General features: G+C 36.8%; 2 protein-coding genes across 2 annotated transcripts in view; one reads left to right on the forward strand and one right to left on the reverse strand.

Annotated features, from left to right (window-relative positions):
- CLNS1A (chloride nucleotide-sensitive channel 1A) overlaps positions 1 to 14,587 on the forward strand; it is a 33,457-nt gene extending 18,870 nt beyond the window's left edge. The window contains exon 7 of the mRNA XM_016161571.2: positions 14,026 to 14,587. The gene's annotated coding sequence lies outside the window, so the exon portion shown is untranslated. The remainder of the gene's footprint in view (positions 1 to 14,025) is intronic.
- Positions 6,895 to 21,068, reverse strand: AQP11 (aquaporin 11). The gene is made up of 3 exons (XM_016161568.2): positions 20,414 to 21,068; positions 14,732 to 14,848; positions 6,895 to 11,381 (listed from the first exon to the last, which is right to left on the reverse strand). The coding sequence occupies exons 1-3, from the start codon at positions 21,030 to 21,032 to the stop codon at positions 11,302 to 11,304; spliced, it is 816 nt and encodes a 271-aa protein (XP_016017054.1). The 5' UTR covers positions 21,033 to 21,068; the 3' UTR covers positions 6,895 to 11,301.
- Between the last annotated feature and the right edge of the window lie 2,399 nt (positions 21,069 to 23,467).

Genomic DNA, 23,467 nt, shown 5'->3' on the forward strand with positions numbered 1-23,467 from the left:
CCACTTTAGAGATGAGGAAACACTTACAGAGAAAGGTAAAGTAATGCTTAAGATCAGAGATAGTGAGCTGTGATTTTTAAGCCTATATTCCAAAACACCGTACAGACTTAACTATTTAACCAGCAGCTGAAAGGAAGCAAAGTCTGTCTTTACTGCAGGGTTTTCAATGTTAAAATTTCAATGGATAGCATAGGAAGTTTTCAAAATTCTCTGCAAGTCTCAGTAACACTCATTCTGTCCTATACATTCATCCATCCCAATAAGCAGTCAGAGTATTCTTATGGGCTGATCTTAGAAATTCTATTTGAGTTCCTTTTTTAAAGTCATACTTAAAGACTTGTAATCATGACTTTCACTGAAGCATAAATTTCTCTGATAACGTAACAAAGCATCGGGGAGATTCTGAGCACTGTTTCCTGCAGACACTGCTGTGGTCAGCCTGGTGTTGCGGATAATGTACTCAACTAAGATGCAGGAGGTCAAGCATCTACTTCTGGCTTGGCTGACAAGATATTTAACCTCTCTGGACCTATTTCCTCATCTGTAAAACAAGAGGACTAGACTAACAGCTTTCAAAGATTCAACTGTAACATTCTGTAATACAAGTTAGTTAGTGGCTTTGAGAAAATAGAAGGTGGGAAAAAGATTAGGTCAGACTTAAAAAATTAACTAATGATCAGCAAGCCAACATGTCTTGATTCTATTTGAACTTAATTTTAGGGTTCCTAGAATTGTTTCGCTTCCTGTTTGTTGACGTAGAGAAAATTTAAAGAAAATGGATATGTATTTTTCACCCATAATATGAGCCATCTGAAATATTCCTAAAGACTAGGCTTAGTGGTCATCTGTACTGGATTCTATCATTTAAAAAATATATTTATTAAAATATCTCACTGAGTTTCCTCCTCAGATCAGTTTGTTAGATATGGATACTTTTCAGATAAACATGTTTAAATCTTTGTAGATAATATATTTTGAGATCTTGTTAGGATCTTTGCCCGTATTAGTAAAGAGAGATTATGCGCAGATAATCATTATATGTCATCCTTTACTTTTAGAAAAACAAGTGTGATTACTCATTGTTCAGAGAGAGAGAGATTTAGATAGAATTTGCTTTATATGCAGGATTTCAGATAGTTTCACTGTATAGCTGATTCTCATGTAAATCTCATTTCAAAAGTATTTGTAGAGTGTGTGAATCTACATCTGGTACCCATCTTCCATGGCTAATATATAGTAATTGAATTCTAAACAAATCTCATGAGGATTTTAATAGAATTATTACCATCTCTGGACAAAGAAGCTGAAACAAACATTTTCCACTAGCATCTGTCTCTGTCTGTTCATATATACATAAATAAAACCAATATCTAATGTGGGGGACTTCATAATTTACAGTGAGATCAGAAAACCTTTTGGGAGAGCAGTGAACCTAGTTTTGTTCACTGGTTTTTAACAATTTTTTTGGTTTGTTTTTAACATAATTTTAAGAAGATAAAAAAGATATATAACTGGGGGATGGAAAAGCTAAATAAAAGTGTGTACAGGAATCTTAGAATTTTTTTTTTATCTTGAAGATTATGTAAATTACTAATACACTTAGGACAACAGTGCCTAGAAAATGGCTCAGTACATGTTAATTATTACTAGTACTAGTAATTCTTTTTATAACAGAAAGAAGCTACAAATATAACATTAACTCACCTCTTAGGATATATCTGAGAAGCCTAAAATTTAAAAATCCACTGAACAATTAAAATAGATGTTCTAAAATCTACATTTTTCTCACACGACCTTCAGGCCTTCGCTGCAAGCCTATCTATTCTTGCTCTACAGACAGGTCTGATGTACGTGAGCATCTAGTTTCTAGGCATGCAACAGGTTAGGAAGAAAGGAGTGGTTGTGTTGGCATATCAATAGCAGTAAATTGCTGACAGTTATGAAGAAAAGCAAATATATATTACCAAATACAGCAGGTTAAGCCTTTATAGTGTATGGTGCAAAAGAATAGTGGAGCAATTTATGTTCATAAAAATTATGACCAAAAGTATGAGCCCAAATTCTAGTTGTAAATAACTCCAAATCTCGCTAATTTAAGCAGAAAAAAGTTATCAGAAGGCTATCTGTTAGCTCACAAAATGGACAGGAAAGCTGAAATAAACCAGGCTCATAAAAAGGTTAAGAACCAGGAGTGGTTTATGTAAGATGTTATGATTCTTCTGTTGCTATTAGGCTGATTTCTTAATTGCCCCTGTGCCTTTGAGCCACCACAATGTCCTAGTTGGCACTGTGTATGCTGCCAGGAACAGGAGACAAGTATCTGGCTCTATCAGCTTCTGTAGTGGGAGGGCACTGCCCCTGCCCAGATTCTTACAGTAGAGGACTAGTCCAAATGGAAAGGATGCTTGAATGCTGCAACCCCAAATCTTTAAAAAGAACTTTAATGAATTGAGATTGTATTTAATAAAAGTTAAGGAAGGTTTTTATATAAAACCGAGGGACACACTATTGGTCAGAATTAAAAATGTACATATTCTTTGACTTAGGAAGTCCATTTAAAGGAATTTATACTATAAATTTGCACATCAGGAAAAGTTATATATACAAGGATATTAATTGCACTTTTATTTGTAAAAGCAAAAAACTGAAAACAACCTCAGTGTTTATAACTGGGTCAGATGTTTACAGCACATCTGTACAGTGGAAAACTATCCCTTAAATAGAATTGAGTAATCCTTATGTACCAATACTGAATAAGCTCCAAGGTACATTAAGTGGAAAAAAATCAAGCTGGAGATATTTATATAGAAGAAAAGGAGCTGGATATTATAGTGGGATTGTATTATAGTGGGATTGTTAATACATAAGATATCTGTAAGAATGTAAGAAAGTGGTAATAGTTGTTTCAGGGAGAAGTGAGAGATGGGTAGGAAGGAGACATTTTTTTCTCTCGTTCATGGGTTGAATTGTGTCCCCTCAAGGAGATATGTTCAAGTCCTAACCCCCAGCACCTCAGAATGTGACCTTGTTTGGAAATAGGGTCTTTACAGAGCTAGTCAAGTTAAAATGAAATCATTTGGCTGGAACATAATACAATATGACTGGTGTTCTTATAAGAAAGAAGAATTTGGACACAGGCAGATATGAGCAGAGGGAAGACCATGTGAAGATGGAGGATTATAGTAAAAGATCTACAAACCAAAGAACACCTTAGGCTACCAAAAGCTAGGAAAGAGGCCTGGAACAGATCTTGTACCTTTAGAGAGAGCGTGGCCGTGTTGACACTTTGGTCTTGGGCTTCTGGCCTGTGGAACTGAGACAATATTAATTTCTGTTCTGAACCACTCGGTTTGTGGTTTTTTGTTACAGCTACACTAAAAAACGAATATATCCCCCCATGGTCCTCTTTTTTTTTTTTTTTTACCTGAGGAATAGCAAATTGGTCTGAGTTTCAAAAACGTTTTAATTTATAATTATCATTCATTGCTTAAATCTAAAACTAGCTAAATCAGGTAAAGGAAAAATTGATTGTTACCTGTTTTTATAAGTATGTTCTGAAATATTTTGGGCATATTAAACTAATGAAATGCATGCCTATATATGCACCTGTGGTGAAGAAATAAAATTATGCAAATACCACTGAAGCTCCCCTTGTATTTCCCTGATCCCAGTCCTTTTCCTCTTTAGAGGTTACTACTATCCCAAATTTCATATATATCTTAGCTATGTCTGTGTTTGTATTTTTGCCATATATGTATGTATATAAACACTATGGGATTGGGTTTCATGTTTTTAAACTTTTGTTAGGTGAATCCTGTTGCTTTTCCTATGTAGTACTTCAAAGAGTTTTATCCAAGTTGATACTGGCAGTTCTGTGGCACAGTTCATCAATTTTCTTGATGGGCATTTAAGGTTTCAGCTTTTGGTTATTAAAGCAATGCTGCAGTGAATATTCTTATGCATGTCTTGTGCAATGTGTGTTTCTCTATTGCAGTAGCTTTCACACTTTTCAGCATACCGATGATAAGTACATTTCCCATTAGGACCCACAAACATTTATTTCTACTAATCCCAGAAACTTTATTGAAAATATTTATGTAAATCTTTAACTTTGCTAGATTTTGCTTAGCTGTTCTCTTAAACATTATGGTGATTTACACTTCCACCATTAGGGAGTAAGATTTATTGCTTCTCTATATCCTCACCAACTTTTGATATTTCCATACTTCTTAATTTCTGCCAATCTGATGAATAGGAAAGGAAAGGAGTATTTTGTTATGATAGTAGTTTCCATGTTTCTGATAACTAGTGAGATTGAACACCTTCCTGCTTTGTACATTAAACTTTTCATCTTTTTTTAAAGTAATTATTTCCTTATTGATCTGTCCTTTATATATTCTGGATACTAATCTCCTAGTCTATGACTTGTCTTTTCATTTTATAATTACTTTTAAAAGCATAAATTTTAATAATCATTTATCAGTCTGTTTTAACAGTTTGTGCCTTTTCTGTTTTGTTCAGAAATCATTCATTTTATGATCCCCAAAGTCATAATTATTTTCATAAGGACTTATTATTTTTAATTTATTTTATTTTTTTATTTAATTAGTTTCAAGTATACAGAACATTGGTTTGTAAAACAATCCCCCCAGTTGCTGTCTCCCTCCCTTGACCCTCCACCTAGCCAAAGTATTAATGCTAACTGCATTCCCTATGCTGTGCTCCCCATCCCCATGAGGATCTATCAGCTACTAATTTGTACTTCTTTAACCCTTCACCCCATTCTCCCAGCCCTCCAAACCACCCCCCTCAGTCTGTCACCAAATTGTCCACTATATTTGTGAGTCTGTTTTTGATTAGTTCTTTCTATTCCTTAGATTCCACATGTAAGTGAAATCATATAGTGTTTATCTTTCTGTCTGACATAAATACCTTCTAGGTCCATCAAAGCAATATCTTTTTCCATTTCCTTCCTTTTAATCTGTGTGTATCTTTTAATCTGAATTGAACCTTTTATATTTTTTCTTCTTAAAGAAGTCCCTCCAGCATTTCCTGTAATATTAGATTGGTGGTGATAAATTCCTTTAGCTTATTTTTGTCTGAGAAGCTCTTTATCTGTCCTTCGACACTAAATGATAGCTTTGCTAGATAAAGTATCCTTGGTTGTAGATACTGGGTCTTCATCCTGTTGAATATATTTTGCCAAGCCCTTCTGTCCTGCATAGTTTCTTTTGAGAAAGCAGCTGCCAGTCTTATAGGTGTTCCCTTATATGTAATTATTTGTTTTTCTCTTGCTGCTTTTAATATTCTTTCTTTGTATTTAACCTTTGGCATTTTAATTATGATGTGTCTTGGTGTGGGCCTCTTTGTATTCCTGGTCTTTGGGGTTCTTTGAGCTTCCTAGGTTTTATGTCCATTTCCTTCACCAGGTGAGGGAAGTGTTTTCCATCATTATTTCTTCAAACAGCTGTTCCACACCTTGATTTTCTTCAGTTACGCCAATCAGACGGATATTTGGAGCCTTAATAGTGTCCCATATCCTCCTTATATTATTTTTATAGTCTTGGCATCTTTTTTCTTGCCATCCTGATTAAGTGTTCTGATTGGCTTTCCCGTCCTGTAGATAAGGCATATGATCCTTTTCTTTATTCACTTTGTTTCTTCCTTTGTTTATTCCATTTAATATACTTCTCAGATAATGTGTTCTTCATTTTAGACTGGTCCTTTTTATAATTTCCATTTCCATTTTTATGTTTTTTATCTCTTTGTTGAAGTTCTCACTGAATTTATCTACACTTCCCAAAAGTTCATTGAGCATCTTTGTAACCAGTGTTTTGAACTCTGCATCTGTTAGATTATTTGACTCCATTATATCTGGATCTCTGTTCTATTTTCTCATATGGTTTCTGCTTTGTCTTCCCATTTTGACTGCCTTTCCATGTCTGTTTCTATGAACTAAGCAGAGGTCTTAAGTCTCCCAGTCTTATTAGTGTGGACTTGTGAAGTAGGTGTCCAATGTTATAGCCCTGAGAGGGGTTCAGCTGCAGGCCAAACTTAGCCCAAGCCTCTGCTCCTCCAGGGCCACCTGTGAAGATTCAGGAAGCAATCCATAGATGCTGTGCTTATAGTTGCCTCAAAGGCCACACCAGAAACTGAGGCCAGCTGCCTCTAGTGTGAGTCTAGGTGGTGCTGCTTAGCAGGGAGCACCTGACTTGCTGAAGATATACCTAGATGTGGCTTAGGGGGACCGCCTGTTAGGGGAGGCAAGATTTCAGTAATCCCTCTGGGCTGCGCCACCTCTGTTATCAAGTTTGGTGACGTCATGGCTTGGCGGTGCTGTGTCCAATGCACTGGGAGCGGGGAGGGCTCAACAGGGAACAATGGATACCACCGGCACTTCTGTACAGAGTGAGTCTCGCCCCAGCCCTCACTCTGACAGTGTCTCCCTGTAAGTCTCTGGTGCCCCCTGGACGCAGCCAAATCAGCACTAGTGCTCAAAGCGAGCAGGTCCGTCACCACAAAAATCTGCTTGCAGAAAGGGCTCCTTTAAGAGGCTTCTGCCACTGCCGCAGCCTCCATCTCATTCAGCTGCTCTGACCTGGCAGCCCCACGTCCTTGCCCCATCCTACCTTCTGCCATTGCAGGGTGCTTTCTTGGGTTTCTTCCTAGTTGTATGGCTTGTTCCTCTTGATCCTAGGTGATATTTCTTTGTTGCTGCTTCTTGTTTCAGTCCTAACTTTGGTTGTCAGAGGGATGAACAGAGCCTCTATCATCTACGCCATTTTTTTCCTCTCAATACAATTTTTAAAACCTCTCTTGCTGTCCTGACTGCTGCAGTTCTCTGTGGCCCTTGGAGTCTCAAGAGACTTATTTTTGAACTGTCTTGTTAATATGTACACATTACTGTAAACTAGTTTAAGTAATGGGGTTAAAGTTCAGACATTTGAATTTCATTTGCTTGTTTTTTAATATTTCCTGAGGTAATTTTGTAATTTGAGATGTGTCATTTTTGGTAGTAAAAAAATGGCTCAGAGGCTAAATTAAGCATGGGCTTTAGTACACCTCTGAAAAGATACCAGGTTGACTGACGAGCAAGTATATATTGAGAAAATTGACTAGCTACAGTGGGAGGAAATTGTGAAGGAATGGGAAGTATTTTGGTTACGGGCTTAGTTTGAGTGCCTGTTACATATTGGTGGGCATAGAGATTAAGAAGATGCATCGCTAGCTTCAAAATGCTCAGACTAGGAAACAGGCAATTTTAGAGTAAGTAGTGATGAAACGGGGCAGGGATTGGGTTTCTTATGCGAGCCATTGCATGTCCTTGTGTGGGAGACTGAAGGAGCAGATAAGGAAACAAGTCTGGGCAACTCGAATGTATAGAATGTCAAGGAGGAAGACTTAAAGCAAAGAGACTGACTGGTTAAGCTACTATAGCAGATAGAAAGCAGCTCATGTATGGGGACTCGCACTGTAGTGGTAGTAGTAAAGCTACAGCATAATTATCCGAACATGTGTTTAAGCTGAATAGTATTTCCATAAGAGGTTATGGGATTTTGTATGCTTTGAGAAGGATTATTCTTTATATAGGATGATTTAAAGTGCATTTATTCTAGTCCTAGCATTCTAGTACAGTTTACTACAGTATGTTTTTTAAATAATGTGAACTAGCTCACAAACAATTGCTAAATAGGGCAATGATGTCAGTATAACCCAGGTTCATATGCAATTTTCCCCGCACATTAATATTTTTGTACCACCAGATACCTACAATTTTATAACAGTTAAATGGATTACTACATGCTTTTATGTCTGAATAGGAAGCTATGGCAAGATTTGATTGTTTTAGTAGGATCACTCAGCCAGTAGAAACAGGAAGTTATTGTAGTAATCTGGGCAAGAGTAAGTAGATGGAGGCTTGGACCAAGCTATGCTATCAGGCCATAATGAAAAGTCTAAAGCCTACTTCCCTAGAGAAACATGTACGCAAGACATGTACAAGAATGTGTACTGGGGAAAAAAAAAAGTATTTGTTGAAGCATTGGTTTAATAGTAAATAACTAGAAATAACATCAATAGAATGGATAAACCTTTCAGTTTGAATTAACTAGAGCTGCATGTATCAATTTGAGTTATTAGACAACCAAGAAGAAATGTCAAATAAGAGAAAGATATGAGTCTGGAGTTCAGAACTATTGTACAAGTTGGAGATATAAATTTGGCAGTCATTAGGATAAAGTTGCTGCTATAAAGCAACAAGACTGGATAAAATTACCAAGGGAGTAGTTATAAATAGAAAAGAGTTGAGAAGACTGAGCCCTGGGAAAACATGTATTTTTGGGAAAGAAGAAAGAACAAACAAAAGAAACAAGGCAGTGATTTTTCTGGAAGCAAGTGAAGTGTTTTAGGAGATAGCAATCAATTGTAGCAAAATTGTAGCAAATAGGAAGGATGGAATTTGATTTAACAACATGGAAGTTATTGATAGCCTTGGCAAGAATTTCAGTGGAATGGCAGAGTTGACGGCCTGACCAGAACACTTCAAGAGAAATGGGAAGAAGAAAATGGAAGAACTTCGAACTCCCACCACTACATCTTACCTAATTCTTCTCGTGCCAATATATTACCTTTTCACCTGTTACTATACTATGAGTGATCTGTCTCTGACCCTAGTTAAAACCATCCCCTTCAGTTGTACACTTGATTCTGTCTTCACTAATCCATTTAAAAATACGGACCTGGGAAATCTCCCCTCCTTCTACATTATCAATTATTTTCTCTCTACTGCATCATTCCCGTCCGCATATAAACATGCTGATGTCTCTCATTAAAAAATTCTTTGACCCAATTTTCCGTCAGCTACCTCCACATTTTCTTCCCTTCACATCAAAACTCTGAAAGAACTGTCCTCCAATTCTACCTCCAATTTATCTAATATTTCATGTTCAGGTATAGCCATGGAATAAGCAGACAGTCGGATTTAATCAAGTTGTGGTTAAGCTGTGAGTATGATTTAGAGAAGGAGGAACAAAGAAGATCCTGTGCAAGTGTATAATTTCAGCTGCTTACGAAGAGAGTACTTGAGAGGAGTGAGCGGTATGAAAAGGAGAGGGTATCAGTGGACAAAAGTTCCCCATGGGGGTCAAAGAACCATTGGATATGGGGTTGTTGAGATGAAGGGAGGGGTGAGTGTTAGAGAGTGGGGTGTTTGAAGTCAGAAGAGTCTGAATTATTGATAATGGCAAGCTCACTGTTATGATCAAAGTTGTAGCTGAGGAAGAATATACCAAAAAAATGATCGAAGTTTAGACAATAAACTGAGAGTCTACAACACTGAAAGAATCTATATGTGCATTGAAATCAAGAAATATAAACTAGAGTGGCTTGTTGAGAGTGAAAATAAGACAGGAACTAAGTTCTTAAAGGAACAAAGAGGAATTGAGGAGATTATACAGTAGATAACCACAGTAAGAAGTACCCAGGTAGCAAGTGCCAATGGCCTGATGATGTTTTTAATAGGGAGCAGAGGAGAATAGACAAGAAGTAGCAGTGAGGAGAAAGGAACCTGTTCCACCTCTAGGCCCAGTGGTATCAGAGGTGTAGAGAAAATAGCTACCACTTGAGAGGGCTTCAGGAGCAGCAGTGTCATCAGAAGTCACAAACTCAGAATCTGACAAGTGAAGTTTAGAAGGTTGGGTGTTTTAACAAATTAATACTCAATTTTCTTAAACCACAGAGTCCTCATGATAGAAGCATGAATGAAAAAAAAATCTCAGAAAAAAATAGCCATGAAATAGTAAGTGAAACTCAGCTTTACATTTGGAAGACAGTGGCAGAGGGACCATTTTAAAGGGAGCAACCATTATTTTGTGTTGTTTTTATGACAGAATTCAAGCCTAGTATTGCCAGATCTTTTGATGTTTTTCAAGAGAAAGGTGGATTTTACATGAAAAAGACTTACTAGCTTTATTTACTTTTTAAAATACTGTGCAGGCCAAATAAAACATGTTAGAGACTGCATTTAGCCATTGTCATGATTTTATGAACTCTGCTAAAATAGAAACTACTGCAGTATGTACTTGTAAGTTCAACAATCAAAGTCCATGAATTCAAACTGGCTGCCTTGTTGGGTTCAGTTCAGTCTGCAGTGTAAAGAGAGTGACTACAGGCTGATCACCATGCAACACTTAAATAACCTGGCAATTTATCAGTTGTTTAATTGATTATTACTCAAATAGATCTTCACCCCATATTTTTTTACTTTTCATTCTAACTCTGATAATGGAATTGCCTTTGAAGAAAAACACAACCTTTTATGGCCTGAACTTAAATGAATTAAACCTCATACCTTCATAAAGGAAAGCTTTTGATAGAGGAAAATTTGAAGGTTCTTTAAGCCTAAAAAAAGCTAGTTAATTCTTAAGCAAATTTTGATATAAAATATTTAATGTTTTTTCAAATTCTTCAATTTTCCTTTGATGACTGAAAAGATTCTTTGTATCGAAATAGAAGTCCTAAAGATAGTATTTGGCTTTATTTGACCTTGGGCAGGGCAGTAAACCTTTCTAGACTTAGTTTTCTTATCTGTAAAACAGATTAAATATACATGCCCTACCTACTTAATAAGGTAGCTGTTAGGATCAAATGAGAATGGAAAGTTTATATCTTGACTTTGTACGGGTGCTTTGTTTTACTATATCCTTTTAAAGAATAACAACTTGCCTAAATCTAGTGAGATGCTCTATTTAGAAAAAATCTTTTAAATTAGAATATATTTAAAATTTAGGAAACCCTTTGAGTAACAGTGGATATATAATCTACCTACAAAAGCAACTTTCCTATTGAAAGATGACACTGCTGATTGTATCACTGAGGTACTGGCTGTAAAATATCCTTTCCAGTTCTGTAAGCATGATTGGTTGCACTTTGGTTAAAAATCCTGCTCATTCAGGAGAAACCTGATACACACACTCTTTCTTTGGTCCCACCATCACCTTTCCTTTCTCATCCTGTATTCATTTTTTTTTAAATCAAAATGAACAATTATCACTTGAGATTTATATTTAATGTAATGAGTCTTTTCTAGCAGCATTTAATACACACTCAGAAGAATGAGTCTTAACTGAGGAACACAGAACACCTTATTTTCACAGTAATTTTTTTAAGTCCCAGTGATGAAAACTGTAAGGCAGCTTCCTCAAAGGCAGCTAAATTGATGAATCCAGTGTGTGGAATAAGATGTGATAAAATATCACATCCAGCTTGACTGTCCTATTACTTAGTCTGAGTCTTTTGGAATAGTTATTCCTTTTTATTAGTTGTATGGTCATTATGCAGCCATGGAATGAAAAAGCTGAACGTCAAAATCATCAACAATATACCTGAAAGACAAAATACAGTAAAATAAAAACCACGATCTCTAAGGAAGTTCACAATCACTAAGTGATTGTGATTATATACAATTATATACTTAGAAATTTTGAAAGCTATGTTTCAAAGAATTAGCTACAATAATTCTATGTGAAATGTAGATATTTCCTAAATCTAATATTCTCACATTTTTCTTCAGCCATAAATCTTTAAAAACATCATGTACTTGGTAAAACCAGTAACATCTAAACATGAATTTAAAAAATAAAACTGAAGGCTTTGGAGTTCTAGTTCTGGCTCCATTATTGATTTTATGAGGAGTAACTGTACTTGAGTCTCCATTTGCTCTTCTTTAGAGTGGCACACTCTGTCCCCCAGTGCCCTAGAGATGTCCTGGGGGAAGAAAACAACTGAAAACACTCTTGAATTTTCACTTGAAATTCTCAGATAAGAACAACATATTAGATTACTTTATCCCTTCTCATTTTTTTCACCATCTCAACAATGAATAGCTTTTAAAGCTGTATCAAAAAATAACTAAAAATTTTGGTTAATGTTGACATTTTAAATCTTAAATATGTAAAAAAAATAAATAAATCACATATTAGTAAAGCTCCATTTGTGAGGTTAGTGGTTGATTTTTCAATGGGAAACGGGTGTAGGAGAGTGAACCACAGGGTTCAAGTCATTGCCTGGAAATGGAAGTCTCCAATAGTTAATGTATTTATCTTAATGCACTTTGATTTAAAGCTCTAGGTCACTTTAAACTAGGATTAAGAATGAGTTTTTGTCACCCACAGAATTTATATTTTACTCTTATTTGGTAACAACAGGAGACCTTAAGGTTTGACTATCATTTGTACAGCTTAACATTTTTAAAAGATGAATCTGTTTTGCAACCAAAGGCTTTAAATGAAAAAAAATCAGAAACAATCTATGTTAACTGATCACCAAATTTGACATTTTCTTTACAAAGTTAGAGCTTGAAAATAAGACATTACATTTAAAACTATTTCCAAAAATGGAATTTCAGTTTCATAGAAGCAAATGTAATTTGCTAATTTTCATCTATGAAATGTATAAACTAGAGAATTAATTTTATATACAGCCTAATAGTCACATTTCTAACATTTTAAGTTAATTTGGGGGAGTTGCCAGAGGCCATTAAAGGAATTATAATATTTCTGCTATGAAGAGAAACAAAAAAGAACAAGGACCGTGGTTTCCAAAAATAGTTTGTTCCCTGCTTGGTCAAAAAGGGAAAGAAGTTAGCTAGCTAGGTATCACTCTCTGTTTCACTCCATGGCATCCATTGCCTAATGTAGCTTTAACAGGGTTTTGTTTGTTTTGATTCCTCATCTCTTCTTAGCTCTTTGAATGACTCCTGTAAAACTATAATTTCTTGTATTTCTCATCCTTCATAGAGTTTAATTATGACCTTATTTCAGTTGAGGAGCACATTTTTTCCCAATGGGAATGTGACTTCAATGTATGACAATTCATTGGAAAGCTGGAATTCAGTGTTCTAAAAACTGCCGTTTATTCATATATCTTTTCTCCACATATATTGAAGGATTCCTGTATTGTGTCTGACTCATAAATCTCTTAAAGGAATATAGGAACGTATCTCTTTAAACCAAAACCTACAATAGAAATTTTATGTTGGGTCTATTTAGGAAAAAATCTAGGAGGTTTTTAGGCCAACCAAGAATCTTTGAATTATTTTCAACAAGCTAAATTGGGCCATATATAGTCACAAAAAAGTTGATCCCAATTCCAGTTTTACAAGATTCCTTAAGTAGGAAACAAAGATAGATAAAAGTACATTTGTTTGTTGTTTGCAGTGTTTTTTAGAAAAGTAGTTCTTTAAAATGTTTTGGTAATGGCCACAAGTCATATTACCGTTATGTTTGGACTTCACTAACATGTAGAGAATATAGTCTGTTTTCCCACCTTAATACTTTATACTTTCTAAAGGGGGAGAGGTGACTGTTCCTTTTTAATCTATCATGAGACTTTTTCCGGTATGTTCTTCCAGGAAGAAGTTATTAAATGACTTGGGGTAGAATATCTGTGTTTAAAATAAAAAGTCATAGTTCTTTTACAGAGAATGTCATTACTTCTGTGTTTTTCTCTTAATATTCTTCTGGAAAGGCCTACTTTTTAGTGTTCTTTCAAGTAATGGGTGAAATAATTACTTCGTATTATAGGCTTATTGTTAAAATTATAGTTGGAGCACATTAACAAGTATATAAGATTAGTAATATATATATTGATTTTAAATAAGACAGATTTTTCCACATGAAAACTATCACCAGATCCATCCAATTAGTGACCTTTTTAACTTCATTAACTTTAGTGACATTTTAACTTCTTAAAAATTTATTAGAGAAGAGTTATCTTTAAAAAACTTATTGGAATACACTAGCAATCTGTTGAACTGAAAAAAATGGCACCTTTTTTTTGCATTTTAAAATGCAGGTTTTCTCTGACATTCTCATGTTTAAACCTACGTATGTTATTATTGAGCATAATAGATACTAAACATGAGATAAAAGAATGGAAGGTGAATGAGAGGAGCAAAATGTGATGGCTAGTCAACCTGTTGTGCCTCTGTTCCTTTGTATATGTAACCTCTCCCTCTTTTTAAAACAGAAATGAGCAACAAGAAACAACACAAAACTGGATAAAAAGAAGGGTGAACTAATAGAAGACCAGGCATCCTCATATTCATTTTAAGTTATGTATTATAATCAGGCTTAAAACAAATGACTAAACAAAATTTTAAAATGCCGATAACTTACATGCATATTATGATTACAATTATAAAATAACTTTTGTGTTATTTGGCCTATCTATATAGAGGATTTTTCTATGTCTTCTGATCCAGATAGAATCAACAGCAATGAATCTTGTGGATTTTAAAACTACTGCTCATTACATGTATACATTGTTTTATGAGATGCTTTTCTGCAAAATAAGTCACACAAACTAAATAGTATTTTATCTAGAGTTCACAAATTTGAAAAATAATTCCTTTAGCAAAAAAAAGATGATTTTTAATGGAATTAACCACTCATTTTTTGCTCTCATATCTGTGGGTTTTTAAAAGGTTATCATACCTGAAACTGACTACCCTTAACTAGATAATTTTGTTTCTTTGAAGATAAAAACAGTTTTAAAGAGTACTGCACAAAATAAAATGTTATTTCAAGCATGTTAACTACCTTTTTCATTTTTTTGTGTGTGCCTACTCTCTGACTTTGGAAATTGATGTTACAGTGACATTCTATAATACATCATATCTATATCATATTTTAAGATAAACTGATCTTTCAATCATATTAAATAATATGCTTACCTAAAGAAGGAGCCAGCCAATATACTATAAAAAATCGAAGGAATGCTTCATCAAAACACTTGAAATGTAATGAAAGTGCCAAAGCTGGATTAAATACAGCTCCTGTTAGACTTCCTCCTGTAATACATTTTAAGCAGAGTGATACCAAATCACATATCTTACATTTTCTTGTAACTAAAAATAAAAGGGTTATTAAATAGGTGATTATCTTGTTTTAGGTACTTCGGTACAGTCATCCCTCAGTATCTGCAGGGGATTGGTATCCTGCATATACCAAAATCTATAGATGCTCAAATCTTTTATATAAAATGGCATAGTATTTGCATATAACCTAGGCACATCCTTCTGTATACTTTAAATCATCTCTAGATTGCTTATAATAAACTAATACAATGTAGATACTATGTAAATAGTTGTTATATTGTTTAGGAAATAATGACAAAAAATGTCTACATGTTCAGAACCCAACACACTATCATACTCCTGACTATATAGAACATGTCAGCAACAATGTAATATTGTTTTAAGAATATTTTTGACCCATGGTTGGTTGAATTCATGGATTTGGAACCCACAGGTACAAGGGCCAACTGTGTTCTTATTCTATGATCTTTCTTTGCAGAATCACCTGGCATATTATAGAGTATAAAAAATCAACTATGTATTATAATATGCCAGGGGCAAAAAAACAAAAGACAAGGACATTAACTATATATTGTAAAAAGCGCAGTGAATTTGCTTTATTATTGTTCTTAGGGTTTCATAAAACTGGAGACTTGTCTGCCCTTCTTAACACTGATCAATTTAAATGAGTGAATAATAAAAAGAAAATGAAAAAACATTTAAAATGGATACAATATCCCAAGTTCCTCTTAGGTATAGTGTACCTTTGTGGTGAAAACAAAAAGTGTAATGGACCAAAGCATTATCATTGACTTTATTTTTACTTGTCAGGAGAGCCCCGAAGAAGTAACTGTGAATAGTATGTAAATAATACCTTAGTAAAGTGGTTACAAATTTTTTTTAAAAGAAGTGACCAAGTAGTCACGAATGATAAGCACAAAATCTTTAACTATTGACTGCAAAATCTTTAACTATTGACTGATGTGAAGCCTAGAAGTTTAAAGTTCTGGCTACACAGCAAGTAAGGAAAGGTAGAAGAGGCTGGACTGCCTGTCCAACAGTATTCACTGGAGCTGTGGTTCTGCTTTTTAAAAAACACCCTAAGATAATCCCTGAGATAATGACATTTCAGGAAGCTTGGGCACAAACATCTGCCCCTGCCTCAGCCAGTGACAGAGGCTGAGATCTTAAATGACTTTCGTAAGATACCCCTGAGATTTCACACTTAATAGGCTATAGACATTGAAGCTGTGTTGAAGATTTTGAGCAGTGAACCAAGTTCGCTTGATAGCTAAGAGTTTTCTTCCAGTACTCTAGCCTCACAGCATGATCCATACTCATGCCGCCGAAATTATAAATGACATCACATCGCAGATCTTCAGAATCATTCTTGAATACTCAACTCCTGGAATGTTAAAGCTACAGCTGCCAAGAGCCTACAGAATTGTTTGGTTGATAGACGATCATTTCAGTTCAATTTCACAAAAATGTATTGAGTTCCTATGTACTAGACATCATGGTCAGGAAGATAAGGACTCACATATCTTTACAATATAAAGTAATATGTGCTATGATAATAAGCGACCTGTGACTTTTTGGTATTTATCAGTAAAAATAGACTAAACCATTGCTTTCATAATTAGTTTACTTTGGTATTCCAAAGCTAAAGATTTTTCATTATGTTTAAGAATACTATCAGTCAGTCTTGTACAATCCTAAAACTTAAACTACTCCCCTTCCCTTATCGTCACATCACCAGTTCTGCTCAGTGCAACTTGGTGGAAGCTGCCCCTCCTACCAAGAGGTTGAGTCTATTTCTCATCTTGAATGGAGACTGGCTTTGTGACTTGCATTGACAGAGAATGCAGCAGAAGGGATCCTACGCGAATTCTGAATCTGAGGGGAGATGCTATGTGAGTTTTAGGTTCAGGTCTCAATAAAATCATCTGCTTCTACTTTTTGCTCTCTTGGAATAATGCCTTGACCATATAAGTAAGCAGGTCTAGGCTGCTGGAGAACGAGTGGCCACGTGAAGGAGAACCGAGGCACCATAGATGATAGTTGGTACCAACTGCCAGACACATGAGTGAGGCTATGTTGTTTTTGCCAGCCCCACCAACTGTCCAGGTATCTGATCTCAGAAGAATTTCCCAACTAGCCCATAGAATCATGAAAAATAATAAATTATTGTCATTTTAAAATTGGGGGTGGTTTGTTACATAGCAATAGTTAACCAATACAGAAATCCATATTAGCAGCCCACTCTGTGGTAATGAAGCCCCGAACATGTTATTGCCTTTGACGTTTTTAGACTGGATAATTGTAGGGGCTGTCATATGCCTTGTAGGATGTTTACCAGCCTTCCTGGCTTTTATCCACTAGATGCCAGTAGCACATGCATCTCCCCCCATCGTAGCAACCAAAAATGTCTTCAGACATTGCTGGATATCCCCCTTGGAGGCAAAATCATGCCTTGTTGAAAAATACTGTCTTAGAGAAACACTGGAATTTGTGTACAAGTAGACATATACAAGGTAGTTCACAATAGCAAAGAACTAGGAAAAACTTATTTGCCCACAAGAAAATAGCTCAATTAAGTTTATTATTAATTTGGAATACCATTCAATATTTTGAAGTAATGAGAGAACTCTCTACTAACAGATCTCCAAGATATATCATTGTTGAACCACCACCACCACAAAAAAAGCAAATTGCAGAAAGTGAGGCATGAAACCTTTTGTTAATACAAACCACTTAAAAGAATAGTTTCTAAAGGGTCTTAACTATCATCTATCTATCTATCTATCTATCTATCTATCTATCTATCTATCTATCTATCATCTATCTATCTATATCATGTACAAAAAAAAGAGTTTTGAAAGACACACAGGCATGTGCAGAGGATTACTCTGGTGAGAAGAGTAGGCAGGGGAGGAGAGGGGACAGGCATGGAACATGACAGTCATCAAAAATGTTAAAATTATTTATAAAAATACACATTCATGTATTACTTGTGTAATGAAATAAATTATTTAAAAAGAATCCGCCGAGCACAGAACTAACTAAAAATGGCTTCAAAAATAAATTACTAATTATTGACATTTGAAGGGGAGAAGACAGTAACACATGGTGAAGAAGAGGTGTCACTGGGGAGGCCCAGCGGGTTGACCACCAAGAGTCTTACAGGGCAGCATGAAGTTGGTGAACTCACCACAGGGAAAGACTAAGTCCCAAATCCGGCAATTCTAGGCACTGACGTTTCTCAGTACTCCTAAAGAGAATTAAACTCTCTGTGACAGAATGACACTCTTAAGATCTCATAAGACTCACGTATAAGCCAGAATATCAATTAACTATGGTGGAATTTAGCCCTTTCCAGCAACCAGGATATTTGTGCCAGGCACCATGCTAAGAACCTGAATACTATTCTTTTCTTCACAGTAGATACAGTGTTATTCTCCATTTTAAAGGTGAGGAAACTGAAGCCTAAATTAAGTATTTCTCCTAAGGACACACAATCCAACTCCAAACCTGTTGCCTAAATGACTATGTTATACTGGTATAATAATAAAATGTTTTGAATCTTTGTCTGAATCTGTTCTTTATTTTTAAATGGGCACCTATATCATGTGGTTATTCTATTAAAAATGAACATATGTAAAGGGCTTAATTCCTTTCTCCGTTGACAAATAATTTTACCTATATTCTTCATGATTTAGAAGGATACCAAAAACTCCTGAATAGAGTAATGAAATGAAGTAACAATACAATTACTTCAAATAATTTATTAGGCTTATTTTGAAAGTCCTTAGACATCAAATATGGAATACTAAGATATGTATTATTTCTTTCTGTGTGATTTTTTTAAAAGGTGAATAGAGTATTTGCTAATTCATTCACTCATTCTAAAATTTTTACTATTTTATACCGGGTGACACCATGGCTAAGTCCTGGTTTTATGATATAATGAGCAAAACAACTTTAGTCTCTATACTCATAAAGCTCACTGTCTGGTGGAGGAAGACAAGCATTAGATTATAAAACAAATGCACAATTAAAAATTCTACAAAGAAAATGAACAGGGTGCAGTAATAAAGACAACTTACTTAGATATGTAAAATAACAGATTTTTTCAATATCTAATTAAAAAGTGAATGCAGTTCTCTCTTACCCTGTTCATTGAACTAAATTCTCCCATATCTAAATTAGATTTGCCAGAAATCTTCATTAATAACTATAGCTCTAATATGTTAATCACACAGCTTTTAAAAAATTATATGGGAAGCCAGTAAATAAGTGATAAGGACATCAGTGGCTTTCATCCACATATCAAAGTGCAAAGTGCTAAATCAATAAATACACACACACTTGTTCACTGGCTATCCAATGAGTCTGTTGCTATGTTGCTGGAAAGTTATGTTCTGTAATCTTAAAATACATAATCAGTTATTTTGATGTGACCTGTATTGGTGACTTCGAGTGCCCCAACTGTGGCATATATGATCCTCTTCATATATGGGGGAACTTTTCTATTTAGCCAAAACCTAAAACTTTAATAAGCGACTATTTACTAACCCCTCACATATGTCTATATCCTACCCTCTTGCCTATACTGTTATTTCCATCTGTGTCTACAAAAAGAACAGTACTAGATCTAAAGGAAAATGGATTGGAAAGTTATTTTTACCCTAAAAGGGCAAGCATATCAGTTTAGGCATCCTTCAGGTATGCTTCTATTTAGTTTCAGTTTTAATGGGCAGAAGATATTTAGACTCATACTATACATTTCCTTTTATTAGCTTTCTGCCACCTAAACATTTTGTAATTCATACGTAGTCCCCATGAATATATTTTGTAGTAATCTTCTAAAATGATACATTTCATCAGTAAACGTTTGTTTTCACATCTGAGATTGGTCAAGGTAAACAGTTTGCAAGAAATCAACGGATTTCTGAAGAGCTATTTGTTTTTAAAAAGCATCTTTAATTTCAAGCAAGTTTTAATTTTAAACCACCTTTTTTGATAGGTCACTTACAAGTTAATTTATTACTCAAGATGAATTATTAAGGAAAAAAATGATTAATTTTTCAGGAAAAGAACTAAGAAACAGAACTACATAATTTCTACTCACCCCTCTTACTACTAGCCAATTCATGTGGCTTGTGCTTTAAATTGGAAGGAACTTTTTAAGCCCAGTATCATTTTTCAGTGAGAGTGTCACTGTTGGCTTGAGGAAATAGGTAGCTGATAACTTATCTTCCTCTCTACCATTAAAACAACCCCTCTGTAGGATATTTGAACCCTTGGCAATACCTCACAAGATCTCAGTTTCAGCACAGAAGTGGCTCCTTTATCTGGGAGTTCAAGAAAACACTGAATGGAGGGTCTGTATGTCGGCCCTATCCATAAAGAACGGACTGCAAAATAGTTAAAATAACCGGGATACCAATATTGACATCACAAAGATGTAAGCGTTTCAAATATATCTTGGTAAAGAATTTAAGAGTCTCAGGTCATAGAGGCTCCGGATGTGCCAAGTGTTTTGTAGGAATAACAAACCTGAGTAGACCAAAAAGGTGATGAGTGCTGCCAGCAGGTGGATACGAAGCTTGGTTCGGACCTCCTCGAAGTGCAGCAAAGCGCTGTGGAAGATAAAGGAGCAGATGGCCTCTGTGATGACGGCTTTGGGCAAATCGACTTGGATGGGATTCCTGCAAGCGAAGCCCCTCTCGCTGACGTGATACCTGGTCAGCCCCAGGCTCCACAGGGCGCCTATGCAGTACCTGCTGCACAGGGCACCTATCAGCTGAGCCAACAGTCTCATTGCCCCTATTTCGGGGGTCATTCCCCCCAGCATCATCTGCATCATCACGCCGCACGGGTTGCTGGAGGTGCCCACCAGAGTCAGGCCATGCACCAACGAGAAGAAATAGATTAGTGTCAGCGCCCAGGTGGGGTGCGCGGGTTCCTGCTCGCTCAGCAATTGCAGCTCATGGGTGCAGCAGCAAAGCTGGAAGGTGGCCAGAAACTCCAAGACGAAGGCGTGGGCCACGGGCCTGTGCATCTGCTGCCGGAGGACCCCGCGGGCCAGCGCCACGGACAGCACGATCGACAGCATCAGCCCCAGCGAGGTGCAGGTGTCCTGCACCTCGGGCCAGAGCCCCCTCAGCGCAGTCATGGCTAGCTCAGGGTCAGACTGAGCTCCGCAGGAGGCGATCTATGGGCTGGAGTCCCAAGTCCGCAGCCCCGCCCTCTTCTCACGCCCCTCGGGGCGGGCCGACTCTAGAAGAAGCCCTGGGGGCGTCTCGCTGGAGGACTCCTCCCCTCCTCCCCGGCTCTACGCTGTGGTGTTGGGTCTAGAGCCGGGGAGGAGAGGAGGGGAGGGGCGGCGCGGGGAGCTCCGCTAGGGCACTGGCACAGGGGTCAACGGTCAGCTGTAACCCGACAGGCGCACGCCCGGCTCCTGGAAGCGGGCAGGAGGGGGGCGGGGGCGCCGCGCGTCCGAAGGCCACTGCGCATGCGTGCGGCAGCCCGCCCGCCCTTGCGGGAGACTTCACCTCCACCCCAGGACGGGCCGGGACCGCGCCAGGTGCATGTTCCCGCAGGCGGAGAGGGAAGGTGGGCTACCACTGCACTTTGACAGTTGCTTTGAAGTGAAGAAGCTGGAGGTTTGCTTATGCCTTCCTCAAACTGTAAAACCGTCTAACTGGAAAGAACCCTAAAGATCATCATGGCCAACGACCTCGTTTTTATTAATAGGGCGGCTAAGAAGACGGGAGGTGACGGAGGTGCAGTGCAGAGACCCGCGGTGGTTTAGCGAGAGTAGATATCGGAGAAGAACGAACCAGGGTTTGACCTGTGTGAAGAGGGGCACACAGCTGGGTCTCTATAAAGTTAGTTTTTTTTCACCTACTTCATAGAGTTGTGGGTCATACTTATGACCCACTGCATTGATTTGTTTTAAAAAATGAGAAAACTGTGGATGAAAAAGGGGCCGCATACTAAACCTAATAAGCCAGGGTAGGGGGCCTTAGAAACTAAGAGACTGAAATTAACCACAAAGCGTGGTCTAAACATAAAAATCCTACCTAAAAGCGGGTCATGGTGATTAGGCACATATTAGGCTTATAGCTTTCTTGACAAAGGTCAGCCCTTACTTTAAGCCTGTCTATTGTCTTTTTGCATCTAAGATAACATGCCCTTGGAATGTCAGAATAATCTTTTTTCCAGACCCCCTCAGGGGATAGCCCATTGCACCAGAGCAGAGCTCCAGGCTCCAGAACACATCCTTGTTATCTTGTTTCCCTCATACCATCTCTGTGTGACATAAATGTTTATTATTAACCATCCTATGCTCACCAATGTAAAAGAAGTATGTGTGTCTCTTACTTTTTAACCAATCCCAGAGGTTTCCCTGCTGTGCTGTCTCTCACTCCCAATCACCAATGGATTTCATGTAACCTTCCTTACATCTCCTTTGATTCTAATGTTTAAGATAAGCTGCAAAACTGTTATTCTCCAGAGCATTTTCTTACTCTGTTGAGATTTTTGCTTCTTAGCAATTGTCATCAGTTTACCTCAAATAAACTCATTAAAATTTTCTTCGAGTTTGAATGTTTCTTACATTGACAAAACCACATAGCACAGAGTCTCGCACATAGAATCTAGCGCACAGGAAATGTTCAATGAGTGTTAGCTTAAAGTTGAAAGAGCAGGTCTGATGATGCCTAAGTCCAGTTTCACTTTTATGGTATGAAGAGTACTGGAAATGTGGTTGCACAACAATATAAATGTACTTAATACCACTAAACCATATACTAAAAATGGTTAAGATGGTAAATTTTATGTTATGTATATTTTACTACATTTAAAACAAAAAAAAATTGTTTAAAGGGATAAGCTATCAAGCTAAACAAAGACATGGCTAAATGAAAGAATTAAGTCTTAAAGACTACAAACTATATGATTCTATTTATAGGAAAAGGTGATATTATAGAGGCAGAGAAGAGACCAGTAGGGGGTAATGGGAGACAAGAGTTGAATAGTTGACCAGATTAAGCACAGAGGATACTATGTGGTGGTGAAACCATTTTGCACAATACGGTAGTGGTGGGTACATATGTGTTCAAACCCATAGAACCTTATGTGGTGGCTGAAACAATGACTCTTACTGGAAAAATTACTGCTTAGCTATCGCTGGGAACTTGGGCCTTTGATTGTAGGAACGTAACATTCTAAGCAAGCTTTCTGCTTCTGTAACCCCGCTTACACACCTGACCTGTGAAGCTGACAGGTAGTGAATAGAAGAAAAATAGACCTTTGTATTCAGACAGAATGAAGAATGGAGTTTTGGGCTTAAAAACCCCGTACCTCTACATTTTGGGGCTGCTTAATTTGGGATCTGCGTACCCCTGAAAGACCCAGCTGGCTGAATAGTGTGTTTCCTATAACTCACTGAGTTCTGGTGGTCCGTATGTCTTTCGGGGGCTGGCGGCTACAACTCTTAATGTAAGCAAAGTTTAAAAAATCATTTAGGGGGATCCTAAACTGGAACAGATAATCCAATTATATTATAAATATATGAAACAACCTCATTGAAGAGGGTGGGGAAAA

The sequence above is a fragment of the Rousettus aegyptiacus genome, unplaced genomic scaffold (assembly GCF_014176215.1).
Source record: "Rousettus aegyptiacus isolate mRouAeg1 unplaced genomic scaffold, mRouAeg1.p scaffold_m13_p_5, whole genome shotgun sequence".
In the NCBI taxonomy this organism is placed as follows: Eukaryota; Metazoa; Chordata; class Mammalia; order Chiroptera; family Pteropodidae; genus Rousettus; species Rousettus aegyptiacus.